Genomic DNA, 15,000 nt, shown 5'->3' with positions numbered 1-15,000 from the left:
TGTTCAATTTTTGTGGATCAGGAATACAACCATGGCTTAGCTGTGCCCTCTGATTCTGAGTCACAGGCTTCAACTGAAGTGTTAGCCTGCAGAGTTTAAAAATATTATATAAGTCCCATTTTATTTATTTTGCCTACTAACATCAACTTTTCCTAATGTCTTTGATTTCATCTGTACCGTGTGCTATAAAAGTTGATTGCAGAGTATTTCTGTTTTGGATAGAGCACATATCTCTTTTTAAAAAGAGAGATTTTTGTCTTACAGAGTACTTTTGGAAAATTTCCAAAAATCTCCTAGTATCTATCATGGTGCCAGGTACTAGACACACACACACACACACACACACACACACACACAAACACACATGAAAAGCATATTAAGCAATTATTAAGCTTGGAATTTGTGTTATGGTGACTAAAATGATAATACTTTTAAATGAATGAATGAATTAATATTCCAAAAATTTCTTCTTTGAATTAAATTTGCAATGAATTACTCACCGTTGACTACTTTTTAGTAGTAGTTCTCACCTACCACTCTGAGCAGATTTCCTGTATTCCATGGAGTTTTAAAAGCTATAAGTCATATTCATGCATAGATCAGTATAAACACAAATGATCATGACTTTCTCTTTTAATATCTGCTTCAGAATGGTGCTGTTAATTGATTTACTTTTGATTTCAGCATTGGAGAGATATTTGGTGATCACAATAATTTCACTTTGCTCACAAAATTCCTCTTTTTGTCTTTAGAAAGTGTCTATCCAGTCTCTATTTCTAACAATTTTAATTTTTAAAAAAATGTTTTATAACTAACTGAAATCCTCAGATTAATTCCTAGTCTCTGACTTCCCTTAAAATATTTGAATATTAATCATTTAAATTTTTCTCTGGTTAAATATCATTAGTCTTCAACTACTTATGTGGCCCCTCACTATCCTTGTAACTCTTTGTAAGGCCCAAAATTGCACACAATTTTCCAGGCCAATCAATGTGAGCAAAGTGGCTCTGCCTCATTATGTAACCTACAATTGCACTATCATTCCTCTTAGATGCATCGTACTGTTGACTTACACATATTGAACCTGCAGTCAGCTAAAGTCTCTTTTTTTTTTTTTTTTTTGTGGAAGGTTTTTTAATGTGAGTTTATTACACAATAACTTCTGTTTACCTTTTTCATTGGAACGCAATTGAATTGAACCTCAAAATCTTAGACCACAGTTTAGTAATCATTGTGACTTTTTATTGTAAATATCACTGCAGTCTTTATATATTTTATTTATTTATTTATTTATTTATTTATTTATTTTATTATGCTAAAGTCTCTTAAGATTTTGCCCCACAGCTTTCTTTCAAGCTACTTTTACACTCTCCTGTACTTTTACTGCTGGGCTTTTAGATGTGAGAACTTTGTACAATGATTCCTACTAAATTTCTACTTTTAAAGTTTTTATTTAGTAGTTTAGCTTGTTAAGAGCTTTTAGATATTTATCTGTCAACCAAGGATTAGTAGTTTCTCCCATTGTTGTTAATCAGTTATATAAATTTGGTACAAATATCAAATTTACCCTGATGAAAATGCTGCCTGACAGTGATTAGGGACAGAGATCTTTAGCATGCTAATAGAATCCTCGCTTCAGATTGTATTAATCCTCCATTCATATAGTTGTTCATTTAATTAGAATTACAAGCTTACTTTTCTCCAATTTAGACAAAATCTTTTAATTGTATCATTCTATTTTAGAAAGTGGTTTGGTCTTTCATAACTTGTGTACTGAAGAGCCTTCATGACTTGGTCCCTCCCTACCCAGCTTCTCTATTTTTTACTCAGTATTTCTAGCCCCTTCCTCTCTACATTCGAGTTTCTATTCCTTAAACATGTTCCCTCTTTCACTTTCCACTGCCTATCATGCAGTGTTTCCTCTGCTTGGATTCTCTGCCACCCTATCTTTCTGCAAGTTGTTGGCTTCTCATCACTGTGTCTTAGTTTATTTTTAATTTTTACTTTAAATTTATTTTGGTTTTTGGTGGTACTGGAGGTTGGACCTCACGTTGCTAGGCAAGCTCTTGAGCCACAATCCCAGTTCTTTTTTGTTTTAGTTTATTTTTCAGATAGGGTCTCACATTTTTGCTTGGGTTGGCCTAAGATCAAGGTCCTCCTATTTTCCCCCTCACCAGGAGCTTGGATTACAGGTGCAAACTGCCACAGCCAAGTGTACACCACTATACCTAGCTTGGTTTTTTTTTTTTTTTTTGAGATATTGTCTTTTTCTTTTTTTCTGGCTAGCCTCAGACTGCAATCTTCCTATCTCTACTCCCCATGCACTACCATGCCTGACCCTCAAACACAATGCTTCTCATCCCTACTGAGGTCAGGTGAGGTGCCAAAGACTGGCTAGGTCTTAGTTTCAATATTACTACTTCTGAGAGATTTATCTGACATTCTCTTGTTCCTATTCTTGTTCCAGTATCTTGCTTAAAAACAGTAAATGGTACTGTCTTCAGTCTATTGGGACCTGCTTGTCATTGAAAGAAATAATGGTTATATGCTGGTGTTGGAAATTTCAAGCTCTGGGTAGTAGATTTCCCCAAGAATCTCCCTCTCTATTCATTAAATATTCATTTAATGATTGCTTTTTTTTGCCCCCTAAGTCTTCACAAACCACTTTATGATTTGTTCTAGAACTTTTCAGGGAAGTAGATGAGGCTTTATAGACTAGATTTCCTTATAATTAAGCATATTTGCCACTCTTTAATTCTTAAGTCCTTTTCCCATTTATCTTCATTTCTCAGATTTTATGAATGTAAAAATTATGTCTTGCTGAAGGTGGCACCAGTGCAAGCAATAATTATTAGTCCTTATGTCTAGGACATTAACTGTTGTACACAAAGGTAGCTAATTAAGAGCTACTCTGGATTAGAAAAAAGTAGCTCAGGCCAAGTCTACAGACTTTGGAACTATATGCTCTGTGACTTTCCTTTGGCCTTAAGGTTCCTTAGAAATGGTCCTCAGTGGCTTCCACTGGTTTCTAGGCAACAGACTTGTGCTGCCCTTGTTGCTTAGTCAAAAACAGAATGTCCTAAGTAATTACTGATTGATATTTACTATTGATCTACAGAAAATATTAGTATTTTTAAAAAAACCTTTTGGTGACAGTTGGAGCCCTTCCATTATAATTGGATCACTGTCATCTTCTATTAAACAGGAGAATTCATAATTGTGTGACATGAACACTCACAGAGCTGTCTAATGTACTCATAGATGCTTTTGTTTCTGTCAGAAATTCCCTTTAATCTTTAAAACTTAGACTTTTTTATCTTTGTGAGGATATGATCATCACTCCTAGGTTTTGTTGGGATAAACTTGTGTCATTATTTCATACAATTTTAAACCAAATCTGTGCTCTCTCTTCCTTCTCATGGAGTGTGTCTTTCTGTGTTTAGGTTTTCAGGTCTCTTATTTGTTATTAGTCTTTGAACTTGAACACCAAAAATATTACTCTGACTTTAATGACTCCGCCACGATCCCAGAAGTTCATTATAAAATATATTGTAGTAAATATAATTGTATGGGGACAAATAGCTTAACTCTTGCTATCTATTATAAAATAATTTCTTACAAAGCTGTCCATTTAAAAGAGTAGGACTCAGAAAAGGTTGATTTTCTTTCTCTGAAGAGTTTTTGGAAGAGAAAAAGAAAATTAGACAAAAATATGTAAAATTTTTATTATAGAAGATTCTATTATTGTGAAACAAACATTGAGAAAAATATCTCAAAAGGAGCCCTCCATTGTAATTGATGAAACTATTAAGACATTTAGCCTGCCACATTTCAAGTATCTGTCACATTTCAAATATCTATCATTCATGACATATATATGTTACATCCTAAATAAAATTTTTAAATGTAAGTGATGTATTGACTTATCATTTGCATTTAAGGGGACACAACTGCTTTACTAACATTAGCTGATGCGTAGATCTCTCTGAATTAGGTATGTTTATTGCAGTTATTATTGGTTTTCCTGCTTTTTAACACTTAAAAGAAAAACAAAAAAGATTAGCTACATTTTTGAGATTTGTTTTAGTGACACTGAACAATTTAACAGTAGGATTTTGAGTCTTTTATAATTAGCTTGCACTTGAATGTCATTTACATATGTAAGTGCTTTGTATACTTAATTTTTGTTCCTAAGTTTTACTGTATTTTCTATTGAATCATTTCTTATTAGTTTAAAAGTTAATTTGTGCCTCATTTAAAATTTGGGTTAAACTTTTTGGGATACTAATATAAATAACCAAAAATAATCTAAAATAATAAAAGTGTTAATTATTAGAGCAAGCAAGTGTACAATGGTATTTCTAAAGGCCCTTACTTCTAATTTTTGTTAAATTTATCTGTTGAATTTCATGTTTTATATTTTCTAAAATTTCTAGCAAAGTACTTTGAATTTCTGAATAGAGCTTTAAAGTTTATAAAAGTATGTCATATATATTCAATTTTTGTGTGTTGGTATAGACCACTGTCACATAAAAATAGATTCAGATATAGTTAGTTCTCAGTATTTCTCTGAGCAATCTTAAGTTTCACACATACCAGTCCAGTTAAGCTATTTTAACTCATTACTAAATATCAGATATTTTGGATGGTCAAGAAATTGAGTTCACAAAATGCTTATATTTTCAAAGACACACACAATATTATTTTTGTTGAGGGGAAAGGCAAGATTCAGACAATAGAATCCCAGCTTATTTTACTTGTATAAATCAAGTCATTTAAATAAATGAATTGTGTATGCTGACCTGTTCTACCAATGTGCTACTGGGGGTGTATGAAAAAAAGATGTGCATGGTGGTGGAAGTAGAAAGAGGCATAAAGCGTATTGGAAAAGTACCAAATGTCCCCTGCAAATGGGCCCTATTCAGAATCAGTAAGCGTATGATGAGTGAAGTGGTTTTGAATATCGCCTTTAGATTCCATGCTGTTACAAGGCCAGCCCTGAACATGGCAACTCTTATTTCCACACACAGTACCTCTTCACTCTCAATTTAACCCCAAAATCTGATGAACCCATTACTCCATACTTGATTTCATGGAACAAGGAGTAGATATAGTTACAAATGATCAATCACAAGCCGTGAACCAAAGCAGCAAGGCATTAACAATTCACACCATTTCGGTCCACTTGCTCAAGCAGAAGATGTGCCAGCATATTTAATGCACAGCTACTTCGTTCGGTTTAAGAAAAGACATGACTCAGGCTGCATTTTCAAAACAGAGGGGACTTTTCTAAGATTTTATACTTTCTATGCCCCAATGTCAACGTTCATCCACATTTCAACAATTAAAATAACCAGGTGTCCTGTAAAGGTCATAAAGTCCAAATTAAATTTTACTCAGGTAAAAAACAATATGACCTGAGAAATTCTTTTCTCCAGTGCGTCTCTGTTCTATTTGATCCTATCATACAAATCAATGTCTCTTTCAGCAGTATGATAACACTGTAGACCCCACAGGCAATATACCGTCAGTTTAATAGGATCACTGATAAACTAAAGCAACTGTGAAAGATTGCTCTAAGTATAGCAATCGTGTGCTTGTCATTTTGTTCAGTGGAGGAAATATCCAAATTTGGGTAGGCATCAGTATTTAAGAAAATGACTGCTAAATCTTTTCTCATAAGTACCTTAGGGACAATAAGATTTGACATACAGCATGTAAACAAAAGTACACAGCAGCTGTTAGTTTTGTTTTGTTTGAATAAAAATACACAGATATAAATCAAGCAACATAGAAGATAGGATGCTCTCCATCATTCAACCTTTCAGAAGACCATGCTTTACAGTAGTGTCTGCTAGTTGTTCTGGGACCAGGAGCTTTCTAATGTTACCTAAAGGGGATAAGGAACATTAAAACACACACATACCTTGGCACTGGCTCAGACTCCCTGTAGGCATACTTCCTGAACTGGGAAGCAGTCTCTTAGTATCTTTTAAGAACACACTTTGTATTGTCCAAAAAAGACATTTTAGGTCAACTTCATTTTAAAAAATAAATTCCACCTAATTGGGGGGAAATTTCCAATGTCTTAATGTATTTCTAAACAACATCCTGCTAACAATGAGTAGTTTTTGAGGCTGAAGTCAACAGCTTGCCATCGCAGAGCATATAGAGGTTTTTTTTATAGGTAACTGCTCTGGGCTGTACTTTTCTTTCATAGTCTCATGTACTCTGACTGAAATGTGAAAATTAGAGTATTATGTAAATTATAATTCTGGATTTTTAATTGGCATGAATTTTAATTTGAAATTGAGAGCAGGTCATTAAAGCCTTTGATTAATTCTTGTGCTTTTTGAAAATACATTAATAAAAAATCCTGATTATTTTTTGGTTTCATACTACATTCAAATGAAGTAGTCAAAGTACCTCTTTCAATGTAAGATGTTGCTTTAGGAGAGGGAGATGTATAGTCCTAGCTATTAGATCTTGATAGAACATTCCAGTCTCATTGATAAGTTCCATTAGCTTTGGGGTTTCTCTCTAGAGGGGTTTTTGGCTCTGCAACCATCATGTATCCAAATGTTGGAACTTTTTATTAGTGATGAAATGGTTTTAACATAAGATCTTTTTGAAGGCTGAGCTGTTTATTTTGGTGTTTAGCATTTGAATTCATTGCATTTGATGTCCTTGGAGGGAATTACCCTTATTTAAATAGTTATTTTGATCTCAATCTAGTATTATTGCTCTGTTATTTAAATTTTATTCTGTGTTTTTTTCCTATAGAAGTATGATTTATAACAGGGCAGCATAAAAGGGTTTCCAAGGACTTTTAAGAATACCCATCTCTAGTTTTCTGGCTAGTTCATGCTTCATTATTAAGCTCATGTGGTTTTTTTTCCTGTTTGTTTTGTTTATTTTACCTTCTAAATCTTAAAAATATTATAAGGAACATTAAAGTAAAATAATTTTACATACCCTAAATGTGCTTGAGGGCCTGTGGAGTGGCTCAGTGGTAGAGTGCCTGCCTAGCAAGTGTGAGGCCCTGAGTATCAGTACCACCAAAAGAAAAAAAGAAAGAAAGAAAGAAAACCTAAATGTGCCTGAAATTCTTGTATAGTCATGTTCATTTATCAAATTTTGATAAAAATGTTATTGTTATAGAAAGTTACAGGTTCTGAGTAATTTTGTATACTTATACTCATGATCTTAAAACTTATCTAAAAGGCTGTCCACACTATATATGAAGTACTTTTTTAATCCATTAGATAGTTATTGAGCATTATTTTTTTCCAAATTAAAAGACACCTTGACCTGATATACTAATTAGCCTGATTTGATCATTCCACGATATATACATCACATTAGATCCCATAAACATATCTAATTTTTTTAAGTAAAAATGAAATAAAAGTAAGAACAACAATTAAGAGAAACCCATCATGATCTCCAAAGGATTTAGTGAAGGAAGGAAGTGGGAAGGGAGAAGATAAGGATGGATATAAATGAATAAGGGAAAAATAAAAATACAAAAATGCTATAAGAAGCCTCTAGGAGGGAGTAATTAATTCTGAATAAATAACATGATATTTTATCAGAAGAGGTACATTTGAATCTACCCTTGAAAGACATGAATATATTAACAGATTAAAAAAAAGTACAAAGAAATGCAAAGGAAGTGGAACAGCATGAGTGAGAAAGATTATCAGTTGCTAGTTGTGTAGTTAATATACTTGCTACTTTTGCTCATTTGATCTATTTACCCATGATGCTCAGTATTAGCTCTATCCAATGAAATTACTGGTTTTGGCCACATGCTCTATTTCCCAACATCCACAGTCTTAGTTGTAAAACCATTAAAATTATTAGATTAATTTTAAATCTCTCTAAATTCATAAACCAAGTTTAAACAAAATGGATAAAAAAGGATTGGTAGAGTGGCTCAACCGGTAGAGTGCCTGCCTAGCAAGCATGAGGCCCTGAGTTCAAACCCCAGTACCGCCAAATAAATGAATAAATTAAAAAGAAGTCCTGTTTTTAAAAAAATGGATAAAAAACAACTACTGACATAACATTTCATTTTTCTAGTGGTAGAAATGATCCCAGTGGAATAATCCCATTTGCCTGATGCATGCATATTTGAGGGAAGATTACCTTTTGGGGGGGCAGTACTGGAGATTGAACTCCCTTTCAGAACTTCTCTCTTGCTAGGAAGGCACTTTACAGCTTGAGCTACACCTCCACCCCTTTTTGCTTTGGTTATTTTTGAGACAGGATCTCACTTTTTGCCCAGGCTAGCCTGGACCACGAGCCTCCTATTTATGCTTCCTGCTATCACTGGGATGAAGGTTCGTAACTCTTCACTCAGCTTTTTTCCATTGAAAAGGGGTCTCACAAACTTTTTTGCCTGGAATCATGATCTTCCTGATCTTACCCTCTTAAGTAACTATGATTTACAGGCATGAACCACCAGCACCTGGCTTAAAGAAACATAGTCTAACCTTCTTGAGTGAGGAAATATTTCTGAGTAGCAGTTTGAAGAGAGAGAAGCTCATGATGGGAAGGACACAGAAATAACATCCTGGGGCTCACTCCATGGGAAAGGCATTTTTTCCCATTGGTTAGCTTATCTACCTTAGGTTTTGCTAGCTCATAGTAGCATGTGAGTTTGTGCTTTTTTTTTTTTTTTAAGGCTGAAGTATGTCTATTGACCTTTCCACATCATTGCCCTAATTTCTTGCATATATTTATATAACAGTCTTTCATAGAATGAAGTTTTGCTTCAGAAAAGGATAACTACATAATAGAGGAAAGCCATTGGCTAAGAACTCTTATGAGCTCTTCTTTGGTATAGAATGTTATGAATACCCAGTAAAACTAAGACAAACAAATAAACTCATATCCTTGTTAAAATCTATGGCTAGGGTTGAAAAGTCAAGTGACTTAGAAAAAAATCCTCAATTATTCACTTATATTTTAAAACTACATCTTAGACCAAGGCTCCTTTTTTTAAATGAAGAGTTCTTTAATTCCAACTGCTTAATGTATTTTATTTTCTCAATATAACACATTAGGCAGATTTATATTTCCTTTCCAAGTATTTAGGCATATCATTTTCTTATGTTTTCTGTACCTTCCTACTTAGTGGAAACATTGTTTGTTCCTGGAGTGTGCTTTGTCTTCCTTTTCAAGAAGATCATCAAAGTTACTAGTTTGCAGCTTCCAAAAAAGAAAGAGCTTCTAATCCCTAGTTCAGAGGCTAACCTTTATTAGTGCTTGTGGTTATAATGAGGACCCTGCTTCCAGCAGGGAGATTCTGGAATACTGAACAGATTATTCAACAAGTTCAGAGCAGATTCTGAAGTCCCTTATAAAACCTGCTTGTGAATACTGCTTTCTTTGCGTTTACTGTTTCTGGTTTCCATAGTGTTCCTAATTACATAAATCATGTGGAGCATGGGAGCTAGTTTCCATCCAGTGTCAATTCTGACACTGCTTACATTGTGGCACAATTTTAATTTTTCTCCAAGTTGTACATTTGTTCTTAAATTCTTACGGAGAAAACAAACTCTGGAAAAATTAGAGCTTGTGTTAGAAAATCTAGTACTTTTTTTTGGCATCTGTCAGGTTGACATAAAGAATCAAAAGTTATTTTGTGACAAGCATAGATGAAAAGAGTGGTGGATTTGATAAAAATTTCTCAGGTTTAAATTTAAGATCAAAATGTAAATCTTTTATCAACTATTTCACAATTTATTTGACTTTATTTCAATTTAACACCTATGTAGGTAGTGCTTTTTAATGTTCAAAAGTATACTAGGGTAAATGAGTGTACCAATTAAAGGTGTATAAATTAAAATCGAATACATGGCAAAAGATGAAAGTTGTGGAAGTAAACTAAAAGTGCTGATGATTCTTAAACTTTCTTTAGGAAAAACTATAATCAAGGTTGATTTGTTTTATACATTTTTTGAAAGTTTAAAGAGTTATGATTCTGAAAATAACTTACTCTTTCAGATTTTATTTCATAGTATATGTGATCTTGTATTTTTTAAAAGCTTGAGGCACCTGCTATGATAAACTTTATAGAGAAAAGCATTTTCTCCAAGAGCATGAAAATAGGATTGATAGGTGAATTTCAGGAATTTGCTTCTCAAACTGGATGAGTAAATTTTATGCATACATCCAAAAAGATATCTAAATAATCATTGGGTCATAATTTCCTTTTAACTTTATTATAATAGTAGAAAATCTTAAAATTCTCTCTCCAACATTCTTCTAATTGCTGAATATATTAGACTTTAAGTTGTGCTTTGGTAGAGATTGTAGGACTTGGTGCCACAAAATGCATAACTTTTTTACTAAGAGCAGAATTCAGCAGAATACCAGGAGCAAAGGCCATTTGCATAACTCAGCCGCTCAGCCACTCAGCTGAACCTAATTGTAATTCAGTCTCCACATTGCTATGCAGGCTTCTCTGCATGAAATATGCAACATATAACACAACCAATGGCACAGACCTATTTGGAGGCTATCTATTCGATTCCTTTTTTCAAGTCGAAACATGTACCAGAATAAGGTAGCCAAGATATGTAAATCTTTTCTCCAGTAAAAAAAAAAGATATGTAACTATTTTGTATGTTTATATTTGAATCACATGTGTACATTTAAAGACCGAGTTTAAAAAGTGAAATAATTTCATCTTTCTGTGTTTTCCAAGTGTGCCTAAGATTTTATTTCTTGTTTTTTCATAGGAAAATTAAATCTTGAAAAATATTAGCTAGCTGTCATGTTATTTGACTATTTTACACTAGAAAGACTTTATAAGCTAATCGTGTGAAAGAGTATAAACATGTCTGTCAAGTCCATATGGATGTTGCATTGCAAGCACACAAATAAATATCCTTTATTTGTTTACAAAGCTCGTGCTGAAATAGCATTCCTAAGTCCTTGACCAGTTTATATCCCAGGAACTTATAAACAAAAAGGTATGATAAAATGTCTACTTAAGATTCTCCCCTTATTTTTAAACAGTCTTGCCACCCTGTTATATGGGTTATTTAAGGAATGGTTATGTAAGGACAAGCCTGGAATAGGATGGCTTATAAAGGTATGGATTATATTTTATGAATAATTTCCAGATGCGATGTTTTAGGTAGATAGATTCCTCTACAGGAAGCTATATACAGAAACAACACGGATCTTACAATTTTATCAGGACAATGCAAGTAGATTTCAGCAAGGTTGGTTCCAACTCATCTGTGATAAATGAGAAGATAAGGCAATCAGTGCACACCATGACACTCTGTGCAGCTAGTTAGACACACTTCAGAACTATTCAGGTGTGCTCACAAAGCTTATGAGTCTTGCATGGGGGGTGTCTCAATATAAATACATCCTTCATGGTGGCCACTAGTAATACAGGAATTGCCTCTCTAAGACTTAATCCAGGTCAGATATAAATAATAGATGTTAAGAGTTAGCTCTGATATTGGTGCTGTGTTCCAGGCAGTGTATTTCAGTCAGGTCAAAAGAATGTTTTTCCCTTCTTTTCTTGAATAGTTCCTGTGCTTGAAAAATGCCTGCAAAATTCCATCACACCTTTGTGGGGACCACTTTGGGTCTCTAAGGGAGAAGGTTTCAGCCCCTCAGGAGCTAAGATGTACATCCAAGGAGTTCTTTTGGCCTTGTATGAACGATTAAAGTCTGCAAAAAAATAATACAAACAGGTGAGTCACCCTCTTTTAAAACTGATTTATTATATATTTTTAAAATGTACTTGGTTGTATAGAGGCAATGATTGGCATTGCGTCATAAGAGAACTGTGACATGTATTTTGTGAACTGAGTACCTGTTAGGGAGCCAAAATGCTTCTAATAATCTCAAAGCCAACAATAATGGGGCTAATTGTATCTGTCTTTTGGTATGGGATGTCATATGTCTCATCTTCTCTTGCTGTATACTGTGCAAAGCAAAGGCAACTACTTATGTGGAAATTCTATAGACATTTACTTTAAATAAGAAAATTAGTAGCTCCTAATCATTTGAAGGTTTAGCCTCCTGTTTCATTTTAGGGTAAAATCAGATTACTATTGTAGAAATTAGGTTAAAATAAAACAAATCACATTCTTGAGAAATGAAATAATGCATTAACTTCAAGTCAAGAGTAACTTATTTGATTTATGTTTATTTGACTTGTGTGTTTCAGAAGCCAAAGTATAAAAGTAGAATTAGTGTATTTAAACCAGAATAAGCTAAATTTTATCTTTTAATATCTACATATCCATTCCATAGTTGTGTGCAAAGACTGATATTTTAATAGCTACTTACAGGGACTTTTGATTTACCTTAAAGTAGGATTCACATTATAAAGCAGAATCATTGATACCATTTGAAAAATAAAAATGGAGTTCCAACATTTAAAAATCCTCTGCACTTAGACGTAAGTGAAGCATGCATTTTTACCATGTTAAGTAAGGACTAAGTTTTAAGCTTAGAACTGGGAGATGCCAGTTTAGGACTGGTCTCATTATCTCAGGCCACAGGCTGCTGAAAAATGAATATTTTGAAAGCATCATGCTGCTTTCTGCATACAGAGAGGAAGGGGAAGGCAGTGGAATGAAATGTCAGTCTCAGTGTTCACACAGCACCTCCTTCTGTCTGGTTTGGAAAAGACTGGAAGAAAGTGTTGAACTAAGGAATCCAGAGCTATCAAGAAATATTTCCTGAGAGAAACTTTTATAAGGAAAATGTGTTTGGTTTGCCCTTTAATTTATTTCAGTGGATCCAGAAATGGATTGCTAATTATCATATAGAAGTCTATTCATAATAAATATAAAAATTCATAATTAATAAAAAAATCCAAACTTTATGCTTTTTATGAAGATAGGATTTTTTTAAAACTAGTATATTTTATTGTGTTTAACTTGTTTTAAGTGGAAATATTATTTAATTTTAATATATAATATTATAAAGTGGATTAATCATTTATTTGATGTTATATGGTTTGAATCCAGTTATTGGAGGATTTAAAGTTGTTTAATATTAAATAAAACAGGAGACTATTTTTCCAATGAAAGAAAGGCAAAATTTAAATCAATTCTAAAGACAAATATTTTGTAAGTTTTGTTAAAAGTGAGGATGGTCAAGATTAAAAAAAAAATCTCAGAAAGTAATGGATGTTTTTCTCCTGCTAGCCTAAACATTTAAAATTTAAATAAGTATAAGCAGATTTAAAAGACTACTCGATTTAAAAGAGTTTTGCATTGTGAGAGAAGAAGAGTCTTGAGAATTACTGTTTTGATTTAAAGAATTTCTTTAGGACTCAAAATTGGCGAAAGTATATTTCATTAAATATAAATATAAACAAAATGTAACATTTTTAGTTTGCTCAAAATTGTTTGACTAACCTATGAGAATTTCAGCATTATGCAAAATATAAGAATACTTAACAACCTAGGTGTTTTGTATTTCTACCTAAACCTTTTATTTACACTAAGTTGTAACAATTTAAAGCTTTGCAATATACTTTTGTTTAAGTTTTATTTTAAAATATAAAAATGAAGAAAAGGACTGGAAACTTTCCAATTTTGCATTTCCATGTACATTTCTGTATCTTTAGTCCTGGTCAATTATAGGTATTCTTGAGTCTCTTTTCCATGACTTAGTTGTTATACCATGGCTTAATATTAAATTATCTACAATGTTTAGAAAAGTCACAGTGATACCATTATTAGGCCATCCCTGATTAAATGTTAAGCCTGGCAATATCTTTATTCATAAGTAGGATTTCTTACCAAATATCCCTGTTAGCATTAATGAACTTTATTTGGACTGCATTTACTTCATTTGACCTCTGGGATAGCTTTTTCTATTTAGTTTTATCTAAAATTGTGTTAAGGAATCACTAGACAGGCGAAATGCAAGTGAATAATGGTTCCTATTTCCTTTATAGATCTAAGTTTATCAATTATAGGATTATATTAACTCTTCATATCATTTCCATTTATTCTATTTCTGATACCCTATGTAAAAACCATGTGCTTTTACTCTTTGGCAAATGATTATAGACTTTCAATTTTGACATTCCCAAAGGAAATGTCTTTTAAAGAAATTGTGATAATATAGCTTTAAAAGAAAAGCCAGGGCTACTGGTTTTTATGTTTACCAATTTACTCATTTTTAATTTTTAACTTTAGCTTGGCTGTTATAACATGCAACTGAATTAAGCACACTACATTAGGATGGTCTTAAATATATACTGATTCGTGTGTGTTAAAATGAGATATTATATTTAAGACAGCATAAAGTCACTTAGTCTTACATTTATCACATTTATTTCCTTAAAAGTGGAAACATCTTAGAAATTGCTCAGAGCTAAGCAGAATCTATTTAATTGGTAATCTTTGAAATAGCATAAACGCTTCCTATGAAATGTGTTTAACACTTTCAGAGACAGGGTCTGTTCCGTCTCATTAGCATTCTTGTTATGTAGTGGTGCTGTTGGTGGGGGTGTTGAAGTAGGAATGCCATTGTGTGGAGTTCCAGTGTTTGGGGACAAACACTGCTGTGGAAGGAACGTGTGAAAAGGCCGCAGTCCTGTCAGTGAATGAGGAAGGCTGTGCTTTCTGTGTGCTTCAAGCAGGGAAGCTGTCATTCATAGGCCTAACACAGCCAAGCAGAGGCCAAAACACAAGCCTGCACTACCTTTTAAAATGATATTAGTGATTTTTGAACATAATCTTCTTTATTTATGATCCTACGTAGAGCTTTTAGTCGCTGTCAGTAAACAAAATATGTCAGTCTGTTCAGAAATACTGTAAAGATGAATAAAAGTCCATGGAACTGGGCCAGGCAGCTATATAAATCACTATTTGGAATGGCTGTTGGGCAGTGTTGAGTACAAATGTGATTTGGGGAAACTTTCATTTCTGGAAATTTCTTCCCAATTTGGATACTTTGAATTTCAACCCCCGCTCCAACCAACAAAATTGTTAAGAGATT

At 33.2% G+C, this 15,000-nt stretch overlaps 1 protein-coding gene across 1 annotated transcript in view; it reads left to right on the top strand.

The window, feature by feature from the left end:
- Window positions 1-15,000, top strand: part of LOC109674440 (doublecortin domain-containing protein 1) — a 248,901-nt gene that overhangs the window by 69,918 nt on the left and 163,983 nt on the right. Inside the window, 1 exon segment of the mRNA XM_074043394.1 lies at window positions 11,560-11,726. Coding sequence (XP_073899495.1) covers window positions 11,560-11,717 — 158 coding nt within the window. The 3' untranslated portion in view covers window positions 11,718-11,726.

This window comes from Castor canadensis, chromosome 1 (genome assembly GCF_047511655.1).
Source record: "Castor canadensis chromosome 1, mCasCan1.hap1v2, whole genome shotgun sequence".
Classification (NCBI taxonomy): domain Eukaryota; kingdom Metazoa; phylum Chordata; class Mammalia; order Rodentia; family Castoridae; genus Castor; species Castor canadensis.
The sequence above is the reverse complement of the archived record's forward strand: the minus strand, read 5'-3'. Positions and strand labels throughout refer to the sequence as shown.